This window comes from Ranitomeya variabilis, chromosome 5, assembly GCF_051348905.1.
Source record: "Ranitomeya variabilis isolate aRanVar5 chromosome 5, aRanVar5.hap1, whole genome shotgun sequence".
Classification (NCBI taxonomy): domain Eukaryota; kingdom Metazoa; phylum Chordata; class Amphibia; order Anura; family Dendrobatidae; genus Ranitomeya; species Ranitomeya variabilis.
The window spans coordinates 659,588,606-659,613,984 of record NC_135236.1 but is presented as its reverse complement, the minus strand read 5'-3'; the positions used below and the strand labels follow the sequence as shown (position 1 = coordinate 659,613,984).

The 25,379-nt window shown below is 38.8% G+C and overlaps 1 protein-coding gene across 1 annotated transcript; it reads left to right on the top strand.

The window, feature by feature from the left end:
* Window positions 1-3,278: 3,278 nt before the first annotated feature.
* Window positions 3,279-25,156, top strand: FGF6 (fibroblast growth factor 6). Its single transcript, XM_077261301.1, has 3 exons — window positions 3,279-3,871; window positions 7,947-8,050; window positions 23,810-25,156. The coding sequence occupies exons 1-3, from the start codon at window positions 3,535-3,537 to the stop codon at window positions 23,984-23,986; spliced, it is 618 nt and encodes a 205-aa protein (XP_077117416.1). The 5' UTR covers window positions 3,279-3,534; the 3' UTR covers window positions 23,987-25,156.
* The last annotated feature ends 223 nt before the right edge of the window (window positions 25,157-25,379 follow it).

Genomic DNA, 25,379 nt, shown 5'->3' with positions numbered 1-25,379 from the left:
ACAGTTATGCAGTATTATTTTTTTTTACAGGTGAACTTACGTTTTTATCTTGGCTTTACAGCAGCCTATTGATATTATCCTCCAATAACTGTTCCCAGTTCTAAGTATCCAGTTACATTCCGTAAATTTTGACGATATAATTAATGAGTAAGTGGCTCAGCTGTTTTTCAGGCGGTAATATTGATGGGGGATCGGCCCAGCACGTAACTTCTGTTTTTCTGTTCTAAATTTACAGCAGTGATGTGAGGTATTTGCACAGTGGCAGATACGTGTTTTTGTCTGAGGCCGTGCAAAACATCAAAGGCATACTGGACATGTCTATCAATCAGAACCCATCATCTTAGATGGAGCCGCTTGCATGCCTCCTGGCCAGTTCATTTCATCCATGGGATATAAGGTTATGGCGGCACAAGAAGAGCCGGCATGCCAAGAGATGCTCCCGTTTCACCTGTATCATCAGTTAATTGGTGAACATCTATAGGACTGAGCACAAAGTAAGTCATCATCCCTGACATCTGACACATTCCTCCTACTGACTGTGCTTTTTCATCATCTTAAAGTGAATGCTGACCCCAAAATTGCGAATTTTACCCTGAAATGGTCATCGTGTAGTTTAAGGCTGAGTTTCATTTTTTGTTATAGGAAGTGGTTGTATAGTTTTAGGCTGCGTTTCATTTTTTGTTATAGGAAGTGTTTCTGTAGTTTTAGGCTGAGTTTCATTTTTTGTTATAGGAAGTGTTTGTGTAGTTTTAGGCTGAGTTTCATTTTTTGACTTAACTTGGTCACTCGGTCACCAACCATTCTTACACACTTTTGGTCACCTTCTACCTTTGTTCTCCCATTGGTTCATCAGGCTTGTCAATGAAGTATTAGCTTGACCTATATGTGAGAATCATAATTGAAAGTTGTCTTATCTGGACATTTTTAGCTTTTGACCTCTTTAAAGTAGTTATTTACTTTCGGAAACCCTTCTTCAAAGTCCCACTTCTGGGTCCCCTGTGATTAGTTCAAATCTGCGGAGAAATCTTCCAGTAAGCTTTCAATTTTTCTGCAGCGCCACCACAGGTGACCTAAAGCATGACATGATGTGCATTCAAATCAATGGGCCGCCTGTGTAATGTATGCACAGCCCTGGTCCATGAGAAACGCACTTCGTAGTCAATTTTTAATGCAGCTTATTCGTGAAGGTCCTACATGACTTTAAAGAAAAAGAGTATAAGAAATCTCCTTGTCAATGGGCTCCTTCCTTAAATGTTCTAATATTGTCAGCACTGATTAGACAGTGTCAGAATGTTAAGGAGCCCACTAAATTGACAAGGTAAATATTAAAACCAAATTGCTAATTATGGTTGCCAGAGGTGGAAGGAGATGGACCGAGAAACTTACTTAGGACTAATTTTAAAACTGACAATAAAACTTACTGGGAACTATATTTACAGGAGACTGATTAGGAAACTTACTAGGTCCTATATTGGCAGCTATCAAAGGAAAAGATTGACTGTACAACTTACTATGAAGCAAATTTTCAGCTGCCAGTGGGGGAAGGAGACTGACTAGGTAACCTGTTTATGACTTTATTAAAAGCTGTTAGAGGAAGACTGAATAGGAAACTTACTAGATCTTATATTGATAGCTATCAAAGGAGAAAATTGGCCATGGAACTTACTGTAAACCATATTTACAGCTGGATGTGGGGGACATGTTGGTAACTTTATTTATAGCTGTCAGAGGAAAAAGACTGACTAGGGAAATTACTGGGAACTAAATGTATATCTGCCAGAGGGAGAGGAGATTGACCAGGGAACTTACTGCCAGAAGGGGAAGGAGAGTGATGTACAGCAGGGAAAGTAACTGTTTAGGGAATTTTCTAAGGCCTATGTTTACATCTGCCAGAGAAGGAAAGGGACTGACTGATTATAATGTATAGCATTGGAACGTGAAAGACATATAGATGGCTATTACCGTAATCAATACTGGTGGGGAAAGTGGAGAGGTTTCTTCTAATAACTCATCAAATCTTTCCTCTCATTTTTCAGCCTGATTAAGGTTAACCTCAAATTTGAATAGTTTCCACTGGTTTTGATAAATCTCTACCTACGGGCGGTCACTGACAAAAGACAGCCCCTGTGGAAGAACAGTATAAGGGTCCTTTGCAGTCTAATAATGTGTCTGTGGCAGAAGTTGCTTGTTGCTTTGGGAGTGGATGTTGGTCCCTATACCTCCCGGCCCTGGTTGCACTAATGGTATGTACGTACCTACTTCTCCCTTAGCATGCATGCAAGGAATTGCGGCGGGCTGAAAACGGAGGTCAAAATAGCACAAAAAAAGTGGAGGCAGAAAACGGAGGTCAAAATAGCACAAAAAGATTGTAGAAGCAGAAAATGGAGGTCAAAATAGCACAAAAAGATTTAAAAGTAGAAAAAAAAAGAAAAAATTCTGTTTTCTTCCAAAGAATGGAAGCTTTGATCGTGTCCAACTGCTTGGGACAGGGTATCATTGCAGTTTTTAAGCTTTGGATGTAAAGATAAATGTTCCCATTCCTTGACAACAAGGAATCAAAGTTTAATTTAAAGTAAAAAGTTGTAGAGCTTTACGTTCCTGAAATCATCCCTCTCGAACGACTCCATTGACATCAGCAGCCGCCGATATACGTGTATAATGAATTCATTACCTCCACGCGGTCGGAAACAGCTGATCCTCACTTGCCATATTACATGACAGCCTCTAAATACCCTTTACATGCAAGAGGCTTCTTTACCCATCCCCTCGGGAGTAAAACTCTGCTGGACGTTCATGTCAATGTGATCGCAGCAAGTACAAAACGAGAGAAGGTTTGTGAGGGTCTAATGTAATAATCCCTGGCGGTGACTGTCTCATTCCGGTGCAATTATAAGTGTGAATTTATGGCTGGAGGAGACGGCAGCGTACAATTCCCCTTTGGCTTCCCCATGCCGTTCTCTGAGTTGAACATACTGGTGAGGAAGTGCTTGCAGGATTATCATTGCTAAGTGATGAGGCGAGGAACCGTTATAGCTTCTTGCACTCTAAATAAGGAAACTGCCTGCCAGACATATGACTATTCAACCAGTTTGGTCCTTGGTGCTCCCCTTCAGATTTCACATTTTCACAAAGTTGTCCCAAGTGGTCTCATACCACCGGCTTGGGCATCCGGGACGACCATCGGTGGTGGCTGCGCAGGTTAGTGATGGTGCTCCAGATTTATCACCGGCATGGCGTTGATGTCAGAATGACGTCGGGGTATAGGACGGCCTCTGAAGTATAAAGATAGGCCGAGCAGATATATCCGGCTGCCCACTAGTACTAGAGAGCTACAAAACATGGTCCCCACCACTTTTATGTTTGCTGGGCTCTACGTATTCTCTACTCATTTTCTCCCAGGCTTCGGTTTCATGTCAGCAATCCCTATCTGCCTTCCAAAAATAAGCTCCTACCGCCATGCTGAAGAGAGAAAAACAAGGAGGGCGGTATTTTTAGGGATATTAATTCTGACCACGTGTCCAGAAGGTGAACCGGATGGCCGTCGCACAAAGACTACTCATCACTATGTCCTACGGAGCCAGAATTCACTGGACGTTGCCTGTTTTCCTTCTGCTGGGTTTTGTGGGAGACCTCGTTTCGTCGTACCCTATACCCTACAGGGCTAATGGAACATTACTGGAAAGGACATTGGAATCGTTGTTCTCCAGGTCGATTGGAATGTCTTCCGACAAATTGGATGCAAAGTGGAAGAGCGATTATTTGCAGGGGATTAAGAGACAACGGAGGCTTTATTGTAACGTCGGGATTGGGTTTCACCTGCAGGTCCTTGAGGACGGAACGATAAATGGTGTGCACAGTGAAAGTCCTCATAGTGAGTTACATCCTGAAATTCCGTGGCAAAGTGATGTCATGCATGTATCATATTTTCAAGTTGATCAATTCAAGACTGTCATTCGTGCAAAAAATAAAAAATATTATTATTTTTAATTATTTATTATAATTATTACTGTTATATTAATTTTTACATTTTATTATTTTTAGCATTATTTTCATGTCCATTACTTATATAATTTTAGATTTTTTTTACATTCTTATTTGATTATGTAATTTTCTTACATTCTTCTTCTTCATAATAATAATTATTATAATAAAATACTAATAACAATAAGAATATTTATTGTTATTGTTATTATTGATTTAAATGTATTATTATTGCTTAAAATATTTTAATATTGAATAATAATAATTATTTTATATTATTATTATTTAAATATTACAAATTATGGGTAAGTTAATTAAATATAAAGAAAAATGAAAAATAGGAAATATTGTAAGTGATAGTAAAATATATAGTGATAAATTAATATATTAATAATAACAATAACATTAGTAAAAAGAATAATAATAATAATAATAATAATTATTATTATTATTATTATTATTATATTATTATTTAAATATTACATAAAAAATTGTGGCCAAGTTAATAAAATATAAAGAAAAAAAGAAATATTGTAAGTGATAGTAAAATATATAATGATAATTTAGTATATTAATAATAATATTAGTACATATAATAATGATAATAATAATAATAATAATAATAATAATAATAATTTTTATTATTTAAATATTACATAAAAAATTGTGGCCAAGTTAATAAAAAATAAAGAAAAAAAGGAAATATTGTAAGTGACAATAAAATGTATGATTATGATCATTTTAAAATATTATTATTTAAGTTTACATTAAAGAAATATGAAAAAAAATGAAAACTGTAAATATTGTGATAGTAAAATGTATAATGATAATAATTATACTATAATTCTTTTATTATTATAATTTAAATATAATATTAAGAAATAAAAATTATGGGTTAATGAAATAATTAAGTGAGAGTAAGATGTATATTATTATTATTATTATTAATATTAATAATTTATTATTATTTATTTTATTTCTATTATTTTTATTTTCACTGCATTTTAATATCACTTGCATATTTCACTTTTTTCTTTGTTTCCGATTTCTTTTACTTTCCACAAATTTATTATGTAATATTAAGTCCATCCTGATGGAAAAATATTTGTAACTAAGCAAGCAGAAAAAAAAAAATTAAGAGGAGGGCGAAGGGGGAAAATATACAATAAAATGGTTTAAAAAAAGTAAAACATGTTAGATACCTGGAAATATGGGGTTAAAAGTATAGGAAAAAAATATAACATCGAAATAAAAAAAAATCAAATAAAAAAGTGATAGAATATATTATATAGATGTAACTGATGACAGTAGTAAATGCTGAATTCTGGGTGGTAGGTGAAGAAGTGAATAAAAATGTTTATTACTGTACATATGACATTGCACTGATCCTAAGGTGACGTTGCCGCTGGTGATGCTTCATATTTCTATATTTTTATACCCTATGGGTGAGATACTGTGGGTAGTTATTGGATATTTTCTATGCTATAATTTATGACTGGTGATTTTGGTAATTTATACTTTTTAGCTAGAGCACAATATTACATCTGGTTATCATCTTAACCAGCGTTCTCCAACATGTGGTTGCAAAAAACTCCTATCTTGTAATAAAATTTTTGCATCAGACGATTCAAGGGGCTCAAGCAGCCCCCTCATTGTTTTCCCAGGCACAGCGCCATATGTACAGTGGTGGCGGTGCCTGGTACTACTGATCAGTCTGGTGCTGTGAAATGCAGTACCGGGCACAGCCACAAACATGAATGGCGCTGTGTCTGGGTAAACAATGAAGAGGACCATCATGGCCATAGTAATCAGCGCAGCAGCCGATGAAAAACTCATCACAATTGCTGCTCTCTGCATAAGCAGAGGCTGAGGATGGCAGAAGCAGAGAAGAAAATGAATGAAGAGAGTAATGAATCGCGATCTACGCTACACATGGTTCACTGTTGTCTTTACCCAGTAAGGGCCACTCATAAATTTTCATACACTTTTTTTATAACCCTAACTAGGGTTCATGCTAGACTTAGTACTAGGGTTAGGGATAGGGTTAGGGTAATAGTTACATAAAAATTGTAAAAAAAAAAAAAAAAAAATGAAACAAACGAAAACAAAATAAAAGTAAAAAATGATGACAATGGATAACTTTTTTAAACAAAATTCTAAGCTTAGAGAGTCAAAGGTAAACTATAAATATATCAGTATTTTCTTAAAATACAATTCCTGTTCTTGGGGGATAAAGAGTTCAATACTGGGACTAGTGGTAAGCACTCTACTGGACTAATGGTAGGCACTCTACTGGGATAGTGGTAAGCACTCTACTGGACAATTGGTAGGCATTCTACTGGACTAGAGATAGGCACTCTACTGGACTAGTGGTCGGCACTCTACTAGACTAGTGGTAGGCACTCTACTGGGATAGTGATAAGCACTCTACTGGACAATTGGTAGGCATTCTACTGGACTAGAGATAGGCACTCTACTGGACTAGTGGTCGGCACTCTACTGGACTAGTGGTTGGCACTCTACTGGACTAGTGATAGGCACTCTACTGGTCTCCTATTAGGCACTCTACTGGGCTAATGGTAAGCACTCTACTGGACAACTAGTAGGCACTCTACTGAACTAGAGAGAGGCACTCTACTGGATTAGTGGCCGGCACTCTACTCGACTAGACTCAGGCACTCTACTGGACTAGTGGTTGGCACTCTACTGGACTAGTGGTTGGCACTCTACTGGACTATGGGCAGGCACTCTACTGGACTAGTGGTAGGCACTCTACTGGACTAGTGGTTGGAACTCTACTGGACTAGTGGTAGGCACTCTACTAGACTACTTGTAGGCACTCTACTGGACTAGTGGTGGGCACTCTACTGAGCTACTGGTAGGCACTCTACTGGACTACTGGTAGGCACTCTACTGGACTAGTGGTGGGCACTCAATTTGACTAATGGTGGGCACTCTACTGGACTAGTGGTGGGCACTCTACTGGACTAGTGGTGGGCACTCTACTGAGCTACTGGTAGGCACTCTACTGGACTACTGGTAGGCACTCTACTGGACTAGTGGTGGGCACTCAATTTGACTAGTGGTGGGCACTCTACTGGACTAGTGGTGGGCACTCTACTGGACTAGTGGTAGGCACTCTACTGGATTAGTGGTTAGCATTCTGCTAGACTAGTGGTGAGCACTCTACTTTGCTACTGGTAGGCAAGTGGTGGGCAATCTACTGGACTAGTGGGGGTACTCTACTCGACTAGTGGTGGGCACTCTACTGGACTAGTGGGGGTACTCTACTCGACTAGTGGTGGGCACTCTACTGGACTAGTGGTTGGCACTCTACTGGACTACTGGTAAGCACTCTACTGGACTAGTGGTGGGCAATCTACTGGACTAGTGGGGGTACTCTACTCGACTAGTAGTAGGCATTCTTCTGGACTAGTGGTGGGCACTAGTGATGAGCGAATTACATTGTGCTCGGGTCTCCCCGAGCATGCTCGGGTGATCTCCGAGTATTTTGTAGTGCTTGGTCGCCTCAGCTGCATGATTTATGGCTGCTAGACAGGCTGAATATATGTGAGGAATGCCTGTTTGTTAGGGAATTCCCACATGTATTCAGGCTGTCCAGCAGCCGTAAATCACGCAGGTGAGGCGACTAAAACTAAATGTCTGAGCACTACAAAATACTCAGAGATCACCTGAGCATGCTCGGGGAGACCCGATCACACTGCTATTCGCTCATCACTAGTGGGCACTCTACTGGACTACTGGTAGACACCCTACTGGTCTAGTGGGGGGCACTCTACTAGACTACTGATATGCAATGGAGGATGTGGAGAGGACTCATAAACTAGTTAGTGACTGGTATGCAGGGGTCACACAAATCTTGCCTCTCCTGACTGCAATATCGTGTACATACAGTATACATCAATTATGGGTATTAAGAAGGGTTTTTTTTCGTTTTTTTCCAGGTCTCTTAGAAATTTCAACAGTAGAGCGAGGAGTTATAAGCTTGTTTGGTGTGAAAGCAAACTTCTTTGTAGCAATGAACAGCAAAGGTCGAATATATGCTTCGGTAAGTATTGCCCATTTATTATAAATTTACTTTACGGAATTTTATGGCATAAAATTGAATATTTCTAGCAATAATCAAATTGTCTGTTTACTTGGTATAGTGGTGGAGTGAAAATATTAGAGGGTTACCATGCATGAAAATACTCATCACTCTACGCCACCAGATTTAGGTCTGCAGACCGCTTTCTCTCCCGTCTCCCCCATACTCATGACAGTTCTCCTTCATCGAACATTTTTGTTTTCAATATGGAGAGAGGACAAAAACATTGCCAGACTTGTCTTCTCCCCTTTGAAATAAAAGGAATTACAGATTGATAATCCAAGTGCCCGATCTTTTTCTCCCCCGACAACATTCATTACATCTGACCCAGGAGGCCCCATGGATATCAGAGAGTCATCTGGTCCATCTGGTTTTGGCCAGCTATCGTCTAATGTGCCAGATCTCCTACGATGGCTATAAGAAAAAGTAATTCTGATCCCCTGTTGTTATTTTTTTTTTTTTAAAAAGCACCCTTCTTAATCTTGTACTAGATCAGGTCTATTACATTTTTGGATTATGTTCCAAAGGTCAAGAGTGATAGCTGCAAGCCCTTCAATCTAGAGCTTGGACTTCCAAAATCACACTTATCATCAAGGCAAGACCAAGATTGATGGAATCCCTTGGATATGAAAAAATGATTGAGGGCTTCAGCACTACTAACAATGTCATGGAGAATTTAAGGGCCCTAAACATGTTGGCTGGATCCACCAGTTGATATTGGTGGTGTTGGGCATCATATTATGTGTAAGAGGCCTCCAAACTCTTCCAGATGTGTGATGGTGTTTCCCCTGAAGACAGGGCAATGACAGATCACTAGAATTCTTACGGCGACTAAAACAATGTGCAATGGACACCTTTGATCTGTCATATATACTCAAAAAGAACAACAAGCAGTCATAGAATCCAAAACAACCAAATTTTATTGTATAGACATAAACAAAATATATATAAAGATATAAAATGACCAGACAAATAGTGTCAAGAAGGGCTAAAAGATGACACAGGGCGTCATCAACAACATGTTTAAAGCCCAAGGTACGGCAATCCCCATAGTGCAATCATAAAGGTGACCATATAAAGTGCCATATGCAATGTATAGCAGCAAGAATAATCGCCCATAAATTAATAGAGCAACTAGTCCCTCCTGATAAGCAGTCACATATTAAACCCCAAAGTGGCTATAGATGAATAGATGCAGGAGTCACATAGAAAACGGCAATAATAGGCACATCACCTTGAAACGATGGTAGGTAGTCGCAGGGACCCCGATCCACCTTTGATCTGTCAGTCCAATTAAATTTATTGGACTATGTTCCAAAATCCATGAACAAGCATGAGCGGGATTGGTGGCTACAATCACTACAATCTAGGCTTTCAATAAGGAAGCCCAACCTTTGGACATCCATCAATCAGGCCTATCAAATCAATATGTCCTCAGTAAGACAGATTAAGATTGGTGGAAGTGGTGAGGGTCCCATCATGAGTAACACAGTCCTGGATAACATAAAGCGGTTGTCCAGTGGGGATTCAACTGTTTGGACTCACACTGATTGGCACAATGGGGAACTTTTATCAACGGATTGGAGCAGCAATGCACATGCTCGACCACCACTCCATTAGTTCTCTACGGGGCTACCGAGTGCTGTGCTTTACCCAATATATGAATGAATGGAGTGGCAGTCAGGCATTTGACCTGCCGAGCCATCTCGTAACGAGGATTACATTTCCTCATAAAAATTTCTTGATCTGCCGATCAGTGCGTGTTTCAACGGTAAGACACCCACTGATCAGTAAGTTAGCTTGCTTTCACCGGACAAGCCCTTTAAGGTTCCCATTATACACTGTGTTCCAAATTATTATGCACATAGAGTTTAGGAGTGATAAGGTTAGAAAAAAGTTTGTCATTTAAACTCATTGATGGTGGTGATTATTATTATTATTATTATTATTTATATAGCACCATTGATTCCATGGTGCTGTACATGAGAAGGGGTTACATACAGATTACAGATATCACTTACAGTAGACAGACTAACAATGACAGACTGATACAGAGGGGTGAGGACCCTGCCCTTGCGGGCTTACATTCTACAGGGTTATGGGGAAGGAGACAGTAGGTTGGGGGTTGCGGGAGCTCCGGTGTTGGTGAGGCGGTAGCTTCGGTAGTGATGAGGAGGCAGCGAGGTCAGTGCAGGCTGTAGGCTTTCCTGAAGAGATGAGTTTTCAGGTTCTGTCTGAAGGATCCGACTGTGGTTGATAGTCGGACGTGTTGGGGCACAGAATTCCAGAGGATGGGGGATATTCGGGAGAAGTCTTGGAGGCGATTGGATGAGGAGCGAATAAGTGTGGAGGAGAGAAGGAGGTCTTGGGAGGACCGGAGATTACGTGAGGGAAGATATCGGGAGATTAGTTCAGAGATATATGGAGGAGACAGGTTATGGATGGCTTTGTAGGTATTAGTAATTTGAACTGGATACGCTGAGGGAATGGGAGCCAGTGAAGAGATTTGCAGAGGGGGGAAGCGGAGGAGTAGCGAGGAGAGAGATGGATTAGTCGAGCAGCAGAGTTACGGATGGACTGGAGAGGTGCAAGGGTGTTAGCAGGGAGGCCACAGAAAAGGATGTTGTAGTAGTCAAGGCGGGAGATGATGAGGGCATGCACAAGCATTTTAGTAGATTGAGGGTTGAGGAAAGGACGGATTCTGGAGATATTTTTGAGCTGGAGGCAACAGGAGGTGGAGAGAGCTTGGATGTGCGGTTTGAAGGACAGGGCAGAGTCGAAGGTTACTCCGAGGCAGCGGACTTCGGGTACGGGGGAAAGCATGATGTCGTTGATTGCGATAGATAGGTCAGGTAAGGAAGATTTGTGGGATGGAGGAAAGATGATGAGTTCAGATTTGTCCACATTGAGTTTGAGGAAGCGAGAGGAGAAGAAGGAGGATATGGCTGATAGGCACTCTGATGTGTGTCAGGGCTCTTTATATCACTGAAAGCAATTGCAGATATCTGTGCAAATTAGTTTGGCCGGTGTGTCCAAATAAAGGCAAGACTTCTTAAGAAGGCTGTTCCACATTATTAAGCAGCCTACATTTTTGGCCAAAATGGGAAAGAAAAAGGATGTGTCGGCTGCTGAGAAGCAACAAATTGTGGAGTATTTAGGTCAAGGCATGACTACAATCAACATTGCCAAGACACTTCATCGTGATCATCGCACAATCAAGAAGTATGTAGCTGATTCCCAGCACACAAGTGTGCGTGCTGATAAGGAAAAATTGAGGACTCTTTCCAACAGGCAATTGCGTAAGGTTAAAAGAGCAGCTGCAAAAATGCCTTGTCATAGCAGCAGACAAGTTTTTGAAGCTGCTGGTGCCTCCAACGTCCCCAGAACAACAAGATGCGGGGTCCTTCAGAGGTTTGCAGCTGTGCGTAAGCCATCCTGTCGACCACCTCTATCCACTGCAACAAGCAGAAACGGCTCCAGTGGGCCAAACGATACATGAAGACTGACTTCCAAACTGTTTTGTTCACCGATGAGTGCCGTGCAACGCTCGATGGTCCAGATGGATGGAGTGGAGGATGGACACCCCATGAAAACACGGCTAAGGCGCCAACGAGGAGGTGGAGTAATGTTTTGGGCTGGAATCATGGGGAGAGAGATTGTCGGCCCCTTTATGATCCCTGAAGGGGTAAAGATGAACTCCATAATCTATGTGGAGTTTCTAAAACAACACTTCCTGCCATGGTTCAAGAGGAAGAACCGTACTTTCTGCAGCAAGATCATTTTCATGCATGATAATGCACCGTCTCATGCTGCAAAAAACACATCTGCATCTCTGGCTGCTATGGGCATAAAAGAGGACAAACTTATGGTGTGGCCACCATCTTCCCCTGACCTCAACCCCATTGAGAACCTCTGCAGCATCATCAAAAGGAGCATCTATGATGGCGGGAGGCAGTTCACATCTAAGCAACAGCTCTGGGAGGGTATTCTGTCCACATGCAAAACAATTGAAGCAGAAACCATCCAAAAACTGACAAATTCAATGGACGAGAGAGTTCAGAAGCTTCTTTCGAACAAGGGGTCCTATGTGCAAATGTAACATCACCTAGAATAAAGTTTTCACTTGAAAACTGTTTGATTTCATTTTGTAATAAGCTGATAATGCTTATAACTTCACAACTGACCATTTTTTTTGTTCAAAATAAAAAAAAAGGTTGAAAACTCTGCTGTGCATAATAATTTGGAACATGCATTTTGAGTGTTTATTTTTTTTTAAAAAGATACTGTTTTCATAGGCAGTTTGTTCCAAAACATTGCAATTATACTAGAATAGATGATGACTGGAAAATAACAATGACTGCAATTCAGATGGGTAATTTAGGGAAAATATGAGGAAATATTATTTGCATAATAATTTGGAACACAGTGTATTGTCTGGTTCATGACTGAACCAGACTATTTTGGCCGGACCGGCCAACCCAAATATATTTATAGGGCTAATGATGTCGGGAGAGAGAAGTATGTTAAATTAAAATGACCAATTCTTTTATTTCGCCCGGTTGCCGCCTGAGGTGTGGGCCAATTTTTCCTCTCTCCCTATTAAAAATACATGCAAGCTCTGCTGAACTGAATTGAACAGAATGTTCATGTGTATGTGGCGGTCAGGAGAGATCTGTTGGCTGAACACTTATCCGGCTGACCATGATCTAAGGTATATAGACACCTTTACACTTAGACATTAGTGTATTAGTGAAGCTTTAAGATACCACGAGATATCTGAAAGCTGCTCATACCATCTCCAAATGTCCAAAAATATGCCTAATTCTCCAAATGTCCAAAAATATGGCTAATTCTCCAAATGTCCAAAAAAATGCCTAGTTCTCCAAATGTCCAAAAATATGCATAACTCTCCGAATGTCCAAAAATATGCCTAATTCTCCAAATGTCCAAAAATATGCACAATTCTCCAAATGTCCAAAAATATGCATAACTCTCCGAATGTCCAAAAATATGCCTAATTCTCCAAATGTCCAAAAATATGCATTATTTTCCAAATGTCCAAAAATATGCAGAGTTCTCCAAATGTCCAAAAATATGCAGAATTCTCCAAATGTCCAAAAATATGCCTAATTCTCCAAATGTCCAAAAATATGGATAATTCTCCAAATGTCCAAAAATATGCAGAGTTCTCCAAATGTCCAAAAATATGCAGAGTTCTCCAAATGTCCAAAAATATGCCTAATTCTCCAAATGTCAAAAAACATGCATAACTCTCCAAATGTCCAAAATATGCCTAATTCTCCAAATGTCCAAAAATATTCAGAATTCTCTAAATGTCCAAAAATATGCAGAATTCTCCAAATGTCCAAAAATATGCAGAATTCTCCAAATGTCCAAAAATATGCAGAATTCTCCAAATGTCCAAAAATGTGCCTAATTCTCCAAATGTCCAAAAATATGGATAATTCTCCAAATGTCCAAAAATATGCCCAATTCTCCAAATGTCCAAAAATATGCATAATTGGCCACTGGATATCCAAAATCACATGTTCTGGCATAGATTATTACATACATGTCTTGCTCATATGAGTGACAAGGGGTGGAAGGAACTGGATGGTGGAGAAGTGCTAAAACTTTTATTCCGGAATTAAGTCTATGGTTCCATTCCGATTATTTTTTTTTTACACAAACGGCAAAGTAATAAAAGCCCCTTTAAATAGCGACTGGAGGATAAGATTAGAAAAGTGGGATTACGGCCATCGGTAAATGCATCTTTGCTTACAGCATAAAATATTAAGTGTCACGTTTTCTAATCCAGATTTCGTATCCAATCACAGATCCCGCGTTTGCGGTCAAATATAAGTTGCACTATAAATATATATTACAGGCGAATAAAAGAGCAACTTGCTAATGTATATCAGCGAGCGGAGGGTGCGAGGGAACAGGTGGCATCTGACCCGAGCATCTTGGGAGCGCAGAAGCGAGATTTATTGTTAGATGTAGACTCTCAGGCACCGACTGTCATAACACGCTCTTATCCTTTACAAATAATGACTTTCTACAGGGTCTTGTAAAGGCACCAAATCGCAGGATACTGTACTTAGCTGCTAAGGTCACCCAGGATAGAGGCACCCAGCAGTACAGGCGCGAGCACTGACGTCACCGTAATCCTGGCCGGCACTATAAGTGCCACCTGACTTCATACACAGATATGAGGGCGCTATTTTAGACCGTTATAGCTATTAGTGTTAAGGATTATCCACATTCATTCGCCACTTCGGCCTATGCTAAGGTCTGCAGAGAGGAGTCGGCTATAAGATGACCACTGCATGGCCGATGAAACAGCAAACCTGTAACTTAATGCTGGGTCAGAATTTCTGTAGAAAGCCGATGTGTGCTGGGATCCTGGGGATAGATAGATAGATAGATAGATAGATAGATAGATAGATAGATAGATAGATAGATGATAGATAGATAGATAGATAGATAGATAGATAGATAGATAGATATGTAATAGAAAGATAATAGATAATATATATATAATATATAGATGATAGATAATAGATAAATAATAGATAGATAATATATAATATATATATAATATATAGATGATAGATAAATAATAGATAGATAATAGATAGATAGATAGATAGATAGATAGATAGATAGATAATAGATAGATAGAAAGATAGATAGATAAATGACAGATAGATAGATAAATAATAGATAGATGATAGATGATTGATAGATAGATATGTAATAGATAGATAATAGATAGATAGATGATAGATAGATAGATAGATAATATATATAATATATAGATAGATAGATAATAGATAGATAGATAGATAATAGATAAATGATATATAGATAGATAATAGAGAGATAGATAGATAATAGATAATATATATAATATATATAGATGATAGATAGATAATAGATAGATAGATAATAGATAAATGATAGATAGATAGATAGATAGATAGATAGATAGATAGATAGATAGATAGATAGATAAATAGATAGATAGATAGATAGATAGATGTAGGATGAAATTTGCTCCAATCAAGCGCTGTCCACAGGGTATGGCATGGCATTGCAAGATGGAGTGATAGCCTTCCTTATTCAACATCCCTTTTACCTTGTACAAATCTCCCACTTTACCAGCACCAAAGCACTCCCAGACCATCACATTACCGCCACCATGCTTGACAGATGGCGTCACGCACTCTTCCAGCATCTTTTCAGTTGTTCTGCGTCTCACAAATGTTCTTCTGTGTGATCCAAACACCTCAAACTTTGATTCGTCTGTCCATAACACTTTTTTCCAACCTTCCTCTGTCCAATGTCTGTGTTCTTTTGCCCATATTAATCTTTTCCTTTTATTAGCCAGTCTCAGATATGGCTTTGTCTTTGCCACTCTGCCCTGAAGGCCAGCATCCCGGAGTCGCCTCTTCACTGTAGACGTTGACATTGGGGTTTTGGTCTATTTAATGAAGCTGCCAGTTGAGGACCTGTGAGGCGTCGATTTCTCACACTACAGAGTCTAATGTACTTGTCTTGTTGCTCAGTTGTGCAGCAGGGCCTCCCACTTCTCTTTCTACTCTGGTTAGAGCCTGTTTGTGCTCTCCTCTGAAGGGAGTAGTACACACCGTTGTAGGAAATCTTCAGTTTCGTGGCAATTTCTCGCATGGAATAACCTTAATTTCTAAGAACAAGAATAGACTGTCGAGTTTCACATGAAAGTTCTTTTTTTCTGGCCATTTTGAGAGTTTAATGGAACCAACAAATGTAATGCTCCAGATTGTCAACTAGCTCAAAGGAAGGTCAGGTTTATAGGTGTCACGGAGAGACTAGGTGGGCGAGAGCTTATAACCCGGGCCCCTGCAATTTCCCTAAGACTAGGGAAATACTGACTGGCCCTCTACCTGAAGTTTACACTGATGGTGTGCATGTTCAGGCCTCGAACCTCACCCTGCCTCCTGATACAACCCTGAGCTGGAAACCTCCGCCCTCCACCCAGTGAATGCAATACACCAGTACCCACAGTTAGCACAGACAAGGATACAGGAAAATATACATCACGCTGCAGTCACTCAGGAATACACTATAAATGTGCAGGGCAAAATAAACACAAATATAGGAAGGAGTAAATAAGACAAGGGAAAATACACCACCAGCAACGATACTCCAACAACCAGCTCTCCACTCCAGACCGAGATAACAAATGCGCAAGACAGAAGCTATAATCGGCGACACCCAATGATCAGGAGAACTATAAAAAGGCAATGGGCATGGCCCAGCCTCCAATCCGAGGATCAGGTATATTAACCCCGGAACAGCTAGACAAAATCTAGCCGACGCCAATGAGCAAATAGTGGTCAAAAGCGGAACTACCGCTGTCTGTCGGATGACCTGGTCTGAACAGCGTCCGACATGACAATAGGTTCTCTAATCAGCCAAATTGTTTTCAGCTGTGCTAACATACTTGCACAATGGTTTTCAAGGGTATTCTAACCATCCATTAGCCTTCTTACACAGTTAGCAAACACAAAGTACCATAAGAACACTGGAGTGATGGTTGTTGGAAATGGGCCTCTATACACCTATGAAGATATTGCATTACAAACCAGACGTTTGCAGCTAGAATAGTCATTTACCACATTAACAATGTACAGAGAGTATTTCTGAATCATTTAATGTTAGCTTCATTGGAAAAAACTGTGCTTTTCTTTCAAAAATAAGGAAATTTCTAAGTGACCCTAAACTTTTGAACGGTAGTGTAGATAACAGATAGATCCCTAGTTATTGGCCTCACTCAATAAGCTCTTCCCAGTAATCTCTCTTAGAGAAGTCCCCACAAGTACACGCCTGTCGTATATCAGTACATCTTGTCTCTGCTCCTTCTCCTGTTCTGCAATTAGTCAAGAAGACTAAAAGGCTTATATATAAAGTGGGGTTGATGCAGGAGCCAGATCAGCCGTATCGCTTTGGAAATGTCTGTCTGTTAGTTCACATGCATAAAACATCTCATTTAATGGCATTAATTCTGAGATAAAAGATTATGTTTTGCAGCTATGTGATACAAATCCTGAAAAATGTTTTATTTTTTAAATTAAGATGTCGATAGTGATTTTATTATATGCAAATTGCCTCTTCTGAGAAAAAGAGGACTTAACTCTATAGCGCCACCTGTTGGAAGTAGCGATCCTACAAGTCATTATCAACCCTTTAACGAGTCGTGCAATATGACTTAGGATAAAAGCCAAATCAGTATCTCAATTCGCAGACACGGTGTTTCGGGCTGTTGGCCCTCGTCAGTGCGAAGCATGAGAACTGATTTGGCTAGGTGAGAGGCTCTGGAGTGGGGTCTAAGGGGTATCTAGTGATTTTGTAAGATTTCTTTGAACATAAATTCCCCAAAAATACTAAAAAAATCTCAGCCATTCTACCCTTCATCCCTTAATTCCTCTTGTATCCGTAGAAGGATCTATTGTTTAAAATAAGGTTTTAAATTACAATTTTTATGGACTTTTAAAATACTCTTGAAATTTAGCAGTTTTACTCTGGAGCCTCATAGTAGATTGATACTTTCTGTACTATAGAGAGATTACTTCATCACAGACAGGACTACAATGAAAGGTAATACTATATTTTGATAACATAGGATCCACCATCTACAATGGATAGAAAGAGAGATAGATACATAAATACAAGATAAATAGTAAACATTAGATCCCCTCCCCTCCTGTACAATGACTAATAAGACCTCTATATGCAGCAGATAACACAGGATCCACCATTCACAATAGGTGATGTCACAGCTCACCTCCTCCTCCTGTACAATGACTGATAACACCTCTATATACAGTAGATAATACAGTATCCACCATTCACAATAGGTGATATCACAGCTCACCTCCTCCTCCTGTACAATGACTGATAACATCTCTATATACAGAAGATAACACAGGATCCACCATTCACAATAGGTGATATCACAGCTCACCTCCTCCTCCTGTATAATGACTGATAGCACCACTATTTACAGTAGATAACACAGCATCACCATTCACAATAGATGATGTCAAAGCTCACTTCCCCCTCCTGTACAATGACTGATAACACCTCTATATACAGCATGTAACATAGGATCCACTATTCACAATAGGTGATGTCACAGCTCACCTACTTCTTCTGTACAATGACTGATAACAGCTCTATGTACAGTGGATAACCTTGGATTCACCATTCACATTAAGTGATGTCACAGCTCACCTCCTCCTCCTGTACAGTGACTGATAACACCTCTATACACAGTAGATAGCACAGCATCCACCATTCACAATAGGTGATGTCACAGCTAACCTCCCCCTCCTGTACAATGACTGATAACACCTCTATATACAGCATGTAACATAGGAACCACCGTTCACAATAGGTGATATCACAGCTCACCTCCTCCTGTACAATGACTGTTAACACCTCTATATACAGGAGATAACACAGGATCCACCTTTCACAATAGGTGATGTCCCAGCTCACCTCCTCCTCCTGTACAATGACTGATAACACCTCTACATACAGTAGATAGCACAGGATCCACCATTCACAATAGGTGATATCACAGCTCACCTCCTCCTCCTGTACAATGACTGATAATACCTCTACATACAGTAGATAACACAGGATCCACCATTCACAATAGGTGATGTCACAGCTCACCTCCTCCCTCTGTACAATGACTGATCACACCTCTATATTTGGTAGATACCATAGGATCCACTATTCACAATAGATGATGTTACAGCTCACCTCTTCCTCCTCCTGTACAATGACTGGTAACACCTCTATATACAGTAGATAACACAGGATTCACCATTCACAATAGGTGATGTAACAGCTCACCTCTTCCTCCTCCTGTACAATGACTAATAACACCTCTATATACAGTAGATAACACAGGATCCACCATTCACAATAGATGATGTCACAGCTCACCTCCCCCTCCTGTACAATGACTGATAACACCTCTATATCTGGTAAATATCACAAGATCCACCCTTCACAATAGGTGATGTCACAGCTCACCTATTCCGCCTCCTGTGCAATAACTGATAACACCTCTATATACGGTAGATAACACAGGATTCACTTGTCATGGCTCGATTTGGAGATTAGATCCTCTCACCCATTGCTCCACAGTCCATTCCTCTGTCCTGTCCTTTTGGTCTGCCCTATCACATTGTGGGTTGGGTTTTATATGTTCAGTCTTCACTGCACTTCCTTGCTGGCAATACCTCTATGTGGACTTGGGTTTAGCAGTTCCAGCCTTAATGTTTTTTCCTTGCATGGTAAACAGCAGTTGAATTCCTGCAGTGAATCTGTTTGTTTTTCTTCTCAGTTCCTCTTGCTTTTACCTCTTTAGACTTTTGGGAGGTTACACTTGTTCCGTTTACTTTTGGCTCTTTTTAGCTTTCCCTCCCTACTTTTTATGAACGTATTTTAATTTTCTCATCCTGGGTTTTAATTTCTTCCTGCACATTTTCCTCTCCTCTTGTTGGCAGTGTGTTGCAGCCTCCCCTCTGGTTCTTCAGGAGTTAAGACAAACCTCTTCATGGATTTTTAACCCCTTTCTGACATCAGATGTAATAATCCATCCTTGTGACCTGGGCCTATTCGACCACGGACGGATTATTACGTCAGTGCGATCGCGGGTGGTGTGAGGGTGTTCGCCGCTGGGTGTCAGCTGATTCTGACAGCTGACATCGGGCAGTAAGTGCCAGAAGCATTCCAGGTGCCGGCAGAAGGCTGACAGCCCCTCTGCCTTTGGATCGGAGACCCCATGGCGTGACGCGGGATCCCGATCATTGCCATGGTGACCGGATGTCGTCATGATGACATCCGAGTCACCAGAGCTAGAAAACATGTTGATCATGCACAGTGCATGATCAGCAAGTCTCTCTGTCAGTGCAGATCTGATAGTTTCTACAGCATGGGGATGCTTCTGTATCCCCATGCTGTAGAAGCGATCATCCTGCAAGAAGTGGTAGTTCCATAGTGGGACAAAGTAAAAAAAGTGAAAAAAAATGTTTAAAAATAATTGTAAAAATATTTAAAAAGTAATCAAAAATAATAATGAAAAAATAATACAAAAATCAAAAGATATTATATCTACAAATAAATATTTGAATGAAAAAAAATATAAACAATAAAAGTACACATATTTGGTATCGCCATGTCCGCAATGACCCGACCTATAAAACTTTCCCACTAGTTAAAACCTTTAGTGAATACCATAAAAAATAAGTACAAGACAAGGCAAAAAACAATGACTCTGTCAGCTGAAATATGGAAAAATTATAGCTCTCAAAATAAGGTGATGCAAAAACTAGTTTCACAATAAAAAGCATTTTAGTGTGTGGCAGCAGCCAAACATAAAAAACGATATAAATCTGGTATCGCCGTAATCGCACCGACCCAAATAAAGGCGCCTAATCACTTATACCACACGAGGAACGGCGTAAAAAATAAATAAAGGCAACTCTTCACCTACTGTTCATTTTTTTCATTCTGACTCCCAAAGATCGCAGTAAGGCTCGGCGCACATTTATCCTGCGCTCTGCGTTGAGTACTTTCACCACGGATTCCATGAAAATCTCTGAAATACATGATTCAGACGAAACCTCTGGCAGAAGATTCCTATAATGAGGCAGATAGAGGCACTGTGGATGCCGTCTGACCTGTGATCTGGCGGTGTCCGTCTTTTTAGGATTGCATAAAAATTCTGTCGGCCACAGATTGATGCACTTTTCAAAAGAAGGACACCGCTAAACAAAGGCCAGACGGAGTCCAGAGTAACTCTGCTGCCTCATTACAGTGAATGGATCCATCCGGGGTTTCATCTGAATCATGTCACCCAGAGATTAAGATGGAAACCCCAAAGTAAGTGCTCAGCGTAGAGTGCTGGATAAATGTGATTCCAAACGTTATGTAAAATGTTCACTTGACAACATTCATTGCTGCTTCTTTCTGAAGTATTCCCATAAGTCAAAATTGTAACTACACCTGTAGAAAAATTCCCCAAGGGGTATAGTTTCCCAAATGGGGTAACTTGACAGGAGATTCTGCTCTTCTAGCAATTAGGGTCTCTGTGTATGGAGTCTGCAAAATGTTCTAGGAAAATCTCCGCTCCAGGAGGCAAATAGCGCTCTATTCCTCCCGAGTCTCTCCGTATGGCTAAGCAGTACTGTACAGCCACATATGGGGTAACGCCACATTCAGTAGAAATTGTGGGCCAATTTTGGTGCCATTTTTACCCACTTATGCGAAAATGTAAAATCTGGGGTTAAAACTAAATTTTGATGGTAAAAATGTAGATATTTTTTCTTCACTTCTCAATGGTATAAAATTATGTGACACACCCGTGGTGTCAATATGATCAGTGCACCCCTGGATGAATTAATTGAGAGGTGTAGTTTGTAAAATGGGGTCACTTATGGGGGGTTCTGCTGTTCTGGCACCTTATGGGCTCTCCCAGTGGGTCATGGCACCTGCAAAACATAACAGTAGAATCTGGCGCTCCTTCCCTTCTGAGGTTTGCACTGTGCCTGAAAAATATTTCCCGATTACAGGCAGGGTATTGGCACACTCAGGAAAAAATGGACCTCAGTTTCTTGTAAAAAAATATCTATTATGCCTTAGAAAAATGAAAAACTTGGGGCTAAAGCAACATTTTTGCGAGGAAAATGTGATTGTATTATTTTCACGGCTGAACCTTATAAACTTCTTTGAAGCACCTGGGGGTTCATGGTGCTTACCATGCATCTAAATAAATTCCTTGAGGGGTCTATTGTCTAAAATGGGGTCACTTGTTGGGGGTTCCCACTGTTTAGGCACATCATTGGCTCTCCAAATGAGACATGACGTCCACTAATGATTCCATGATATTTTACATTTAAAAAGTCAAATGACGCTCCTTCCCTTCCGAGCCCTGCCATGCGCCCAAATAGTAGTTTTCTCCCTCATATTGGGTATCGGCTTACTCAGGAGAAATTGCACTACAAATTGTATGGAACAATTTCTCCTGTTATCCTTATTAAAATGCAATATTTTGTGCTGAAAACATATTTGTGGTGAAAATTTGATATTTTTTATTTTTACGGCTCAACGTTATAAACTTCTGTGAAGCACCTGAGAGTTCAATGTGCTCAGCACACATCCAGATCATTTCCCTGAGGGATCTAGTTTCCAAAATGGCATCACTTGTGGGGGTTTTCACTGGTTAGGCACATCAGGGGCTCTCCAAATGTGACATTACATCCACCAATTGTTCCAACAAATCTCATCTCCTGAGATCTTGCTGCCGAGATCTACATCTGCGCATGCGCCACCTCGGCAGCCATTTTCTCGGAGTCCACCGCATAGGAAACCATGTAACTGCGGGGCACTGGGCTTTCACAAGATTTCGGCAGAGTCCCCGCAGCGCCGAACGCCCACAGCGCCGAACACCCACAGCGTCGAACACCAGCACTGGCGTGCCGCACATCCGGACACCCCCTCATCCCAGCCTGCGGTCTGCAGCAATGCTCCACTCTTACCTCCTCCAGCAGCAACCCTGGGACCTCACTTCACCGCAAAGAAATAACAATAATATTTTAATATTTAAAAAATAACAATAGTGTTAATAATGATAATAATAATAATATTAATAATAACATATAATAATAGTAATATTGAAATGTAATAATAATACTATACATAATCATACTGACAATATACAAAATATAATAATACTACAAATAATAATAATAAATATAATGACAATAATAAAAAAAATACTGCCAATAATAATTGCAATAAAAATATAATAATACTATTTTTAATAACACCAATAATAAAATATCTAATAATATATGTTGTAATATATGTTAATAATAAGAACAATATAAAAATATAATAATAGTAATATAACAATGTAATAATACTAGAAATAATAATAATGGCAATATAAAAATAGAATACAAATAATAATAATACATATAATAATAATGACAATAATAAAAAGTAATATATAAAATACTAAGAATGAAAATTATAATACTAATAAGAATGGGTCCTAATGAGGATACAATAATAATAATAATAATAATAATAATAATAAATATAATAATTATTATTATATAATATAATATATAATAATATAATATATAATATATATATACAATGTTATAATACTACTACAAATAATAATAATGCTGACCAAATTTAAATAAATAATAATAATAATACAAACTAATACAAATAATAATAATAAAAAGGACAAAAACATTATTATTATTATTACTATTATTCTATTTTTGTCATTTTATTATTATTATTATTATTATTATTAATATTGTTTATAATAATAATATATACAACGTTATAATACTGCTACAAATAATAACAATACAAACTGATAATAATAATAAGGACAAAAAAGATTATTATTATTACTATTATTCTATTGTTATCCTTTTATTATTACTATTATTATTATTATTATTATTAATATTGTTTATAATAATATATACAATGTTATAACACTGCTACAAATAATAATAATGCAGACAATATTAAAATACATAATTATAATAAATACTACTACTACTACTAATAATAATAATAAGTAGGACAAAAACTGAATAATAATAATAATAATAATCTTTTTTTTTTCAGCCAACCTTTCAGGATGAATGCAAGTTTAAAGAAATTCTGCTACCCAACAACTACAATGCCTACGAGTCCAAAATGTATCAAGGTGCCTTTCTCGGATTAAGCAGACATGGAAAAATTAAAAGAGGAACCAAAATTTCTCCGGCCATGACAGTGACACATTTCCTTCCCCGAATGTGACCTGAGTTCTGCTTGATTCATCTTGTAATTTTGCACATGTGAATAATCTCCCAGGTAAAATATTTATACAGTAGAGGAATATATGTATATTTGGATGGAGATATTTCTCCCGGATCACCGCACCCTGCACCGATCTGCAATCTGCTCGCCGGGCTATAAACACATGACAGAACAAAGTCGAAAGACAGAACAAATAAAAATGTGCTACATTTAGTACAGTACTATTATTATTAGAACTTTTTTTTTTTTCCATTTTTTTATTTTAAGGATGAAATTCTTGAGCTAAATTTCTATGTTTGTAAAATTAATGTTTGAAGGAAATGACAAATTACGGTATATTTTGGGGTAACGATGTTTTATTTATTAGTAACAGTAAAATAGGGGTGAAGAACTTTTTGGAAAATCACATTAGCAGCCAAATTTTTGTCTTGGAATTGAGCACTGTCCATAATTGAATTTAAAGAGTTGTGTTGAATAATTTATTCTTAAAGTTGTGCAGAAAAAAAAATATCTATAAAATGAATTTAGAAGACAGAAGAAACAGAAAATGTAGAAATAATTAGAATAAAATAAATCTATTTTTTGGATGAATATTCAAGTCAAAACTTACATGTATTGTTCAGGGCGAAAGATGGTAGTGAGAAAATCCCTGTAACATGCCACGTCCCCATCTCCGGCTTTACACCAAGCAAAACACAGTGTATCAGATTCCTTAAGTGTTTCTTAAAGGATTTTTCCATAATCAAACTGATAATTTGACCTTAATTGATCAGGAGAAGAATGGGGAACACCAAGTCCCAGGGGTGAATGCAGAGGTTGTGTGTATTTATGCATGACTATCGTCTATACAAAGATTATTGGCACCACTTTAGGTTCATCATTGTGGATTAAACTAAATTATGACCTTAACTGGATTGTGTCATCAGAAAATTACCTATTGTTTAAATCAGGTTTTATGTTAAATGCATTTTTATATAATCATTTTTTACAGTATATTAAAACAAATCTGAAATATATACTTATCACAAGGCCTTATGCTAGACTCATACTACCTATTATGCACTGAAGACTTTTAGTCTAATTATCATCATAGACAAAATTACTGATACCAGCTCTATGTATAGGAAATAACACACAATCCACTATTCACAATAGGTGAAGTCACAGCTCACCTCCTCCCCCTCCTGTACAATGACTGATAACACCTCTATATACAATAGATAACACAGGATCCACCATTCACAATAGGTGATATCACAGCTCACCTCCCTCTCCTGTACAATGACTGATTTCACTTCTACATACAGTAGATAACACAGGACCCACCATTCACAATAGGTTATGTCACAGCTCACCTCCTCCTCCTCCTGTACAATGACTGATAACACCTCTA

Bases quoted from the DNA above. Each gene is read 5' to 3' on its own strand.
- FGF6 (XM_077261301.1), top strand. From the start codon at position 3,535: ATGGCCGTCGCACAAAGACTACTCATCACTATGTCCTACGGAGCCAGA. The intron at 3,872-7,946 runs GTGAGTTACATC...GTTTTTTTCCAG, and splicing joins GCACAGTGAAAGTCCTCATA to GTCTCTTAGAAATTTCAACA. The intron at 8,051-23,809 runs GTAAGTATTGCC...TTTTTTTTTCAG, and splicing joins AAGGTCGAATATATGCTTCG to CCAACCTTTCAGGATGAATG.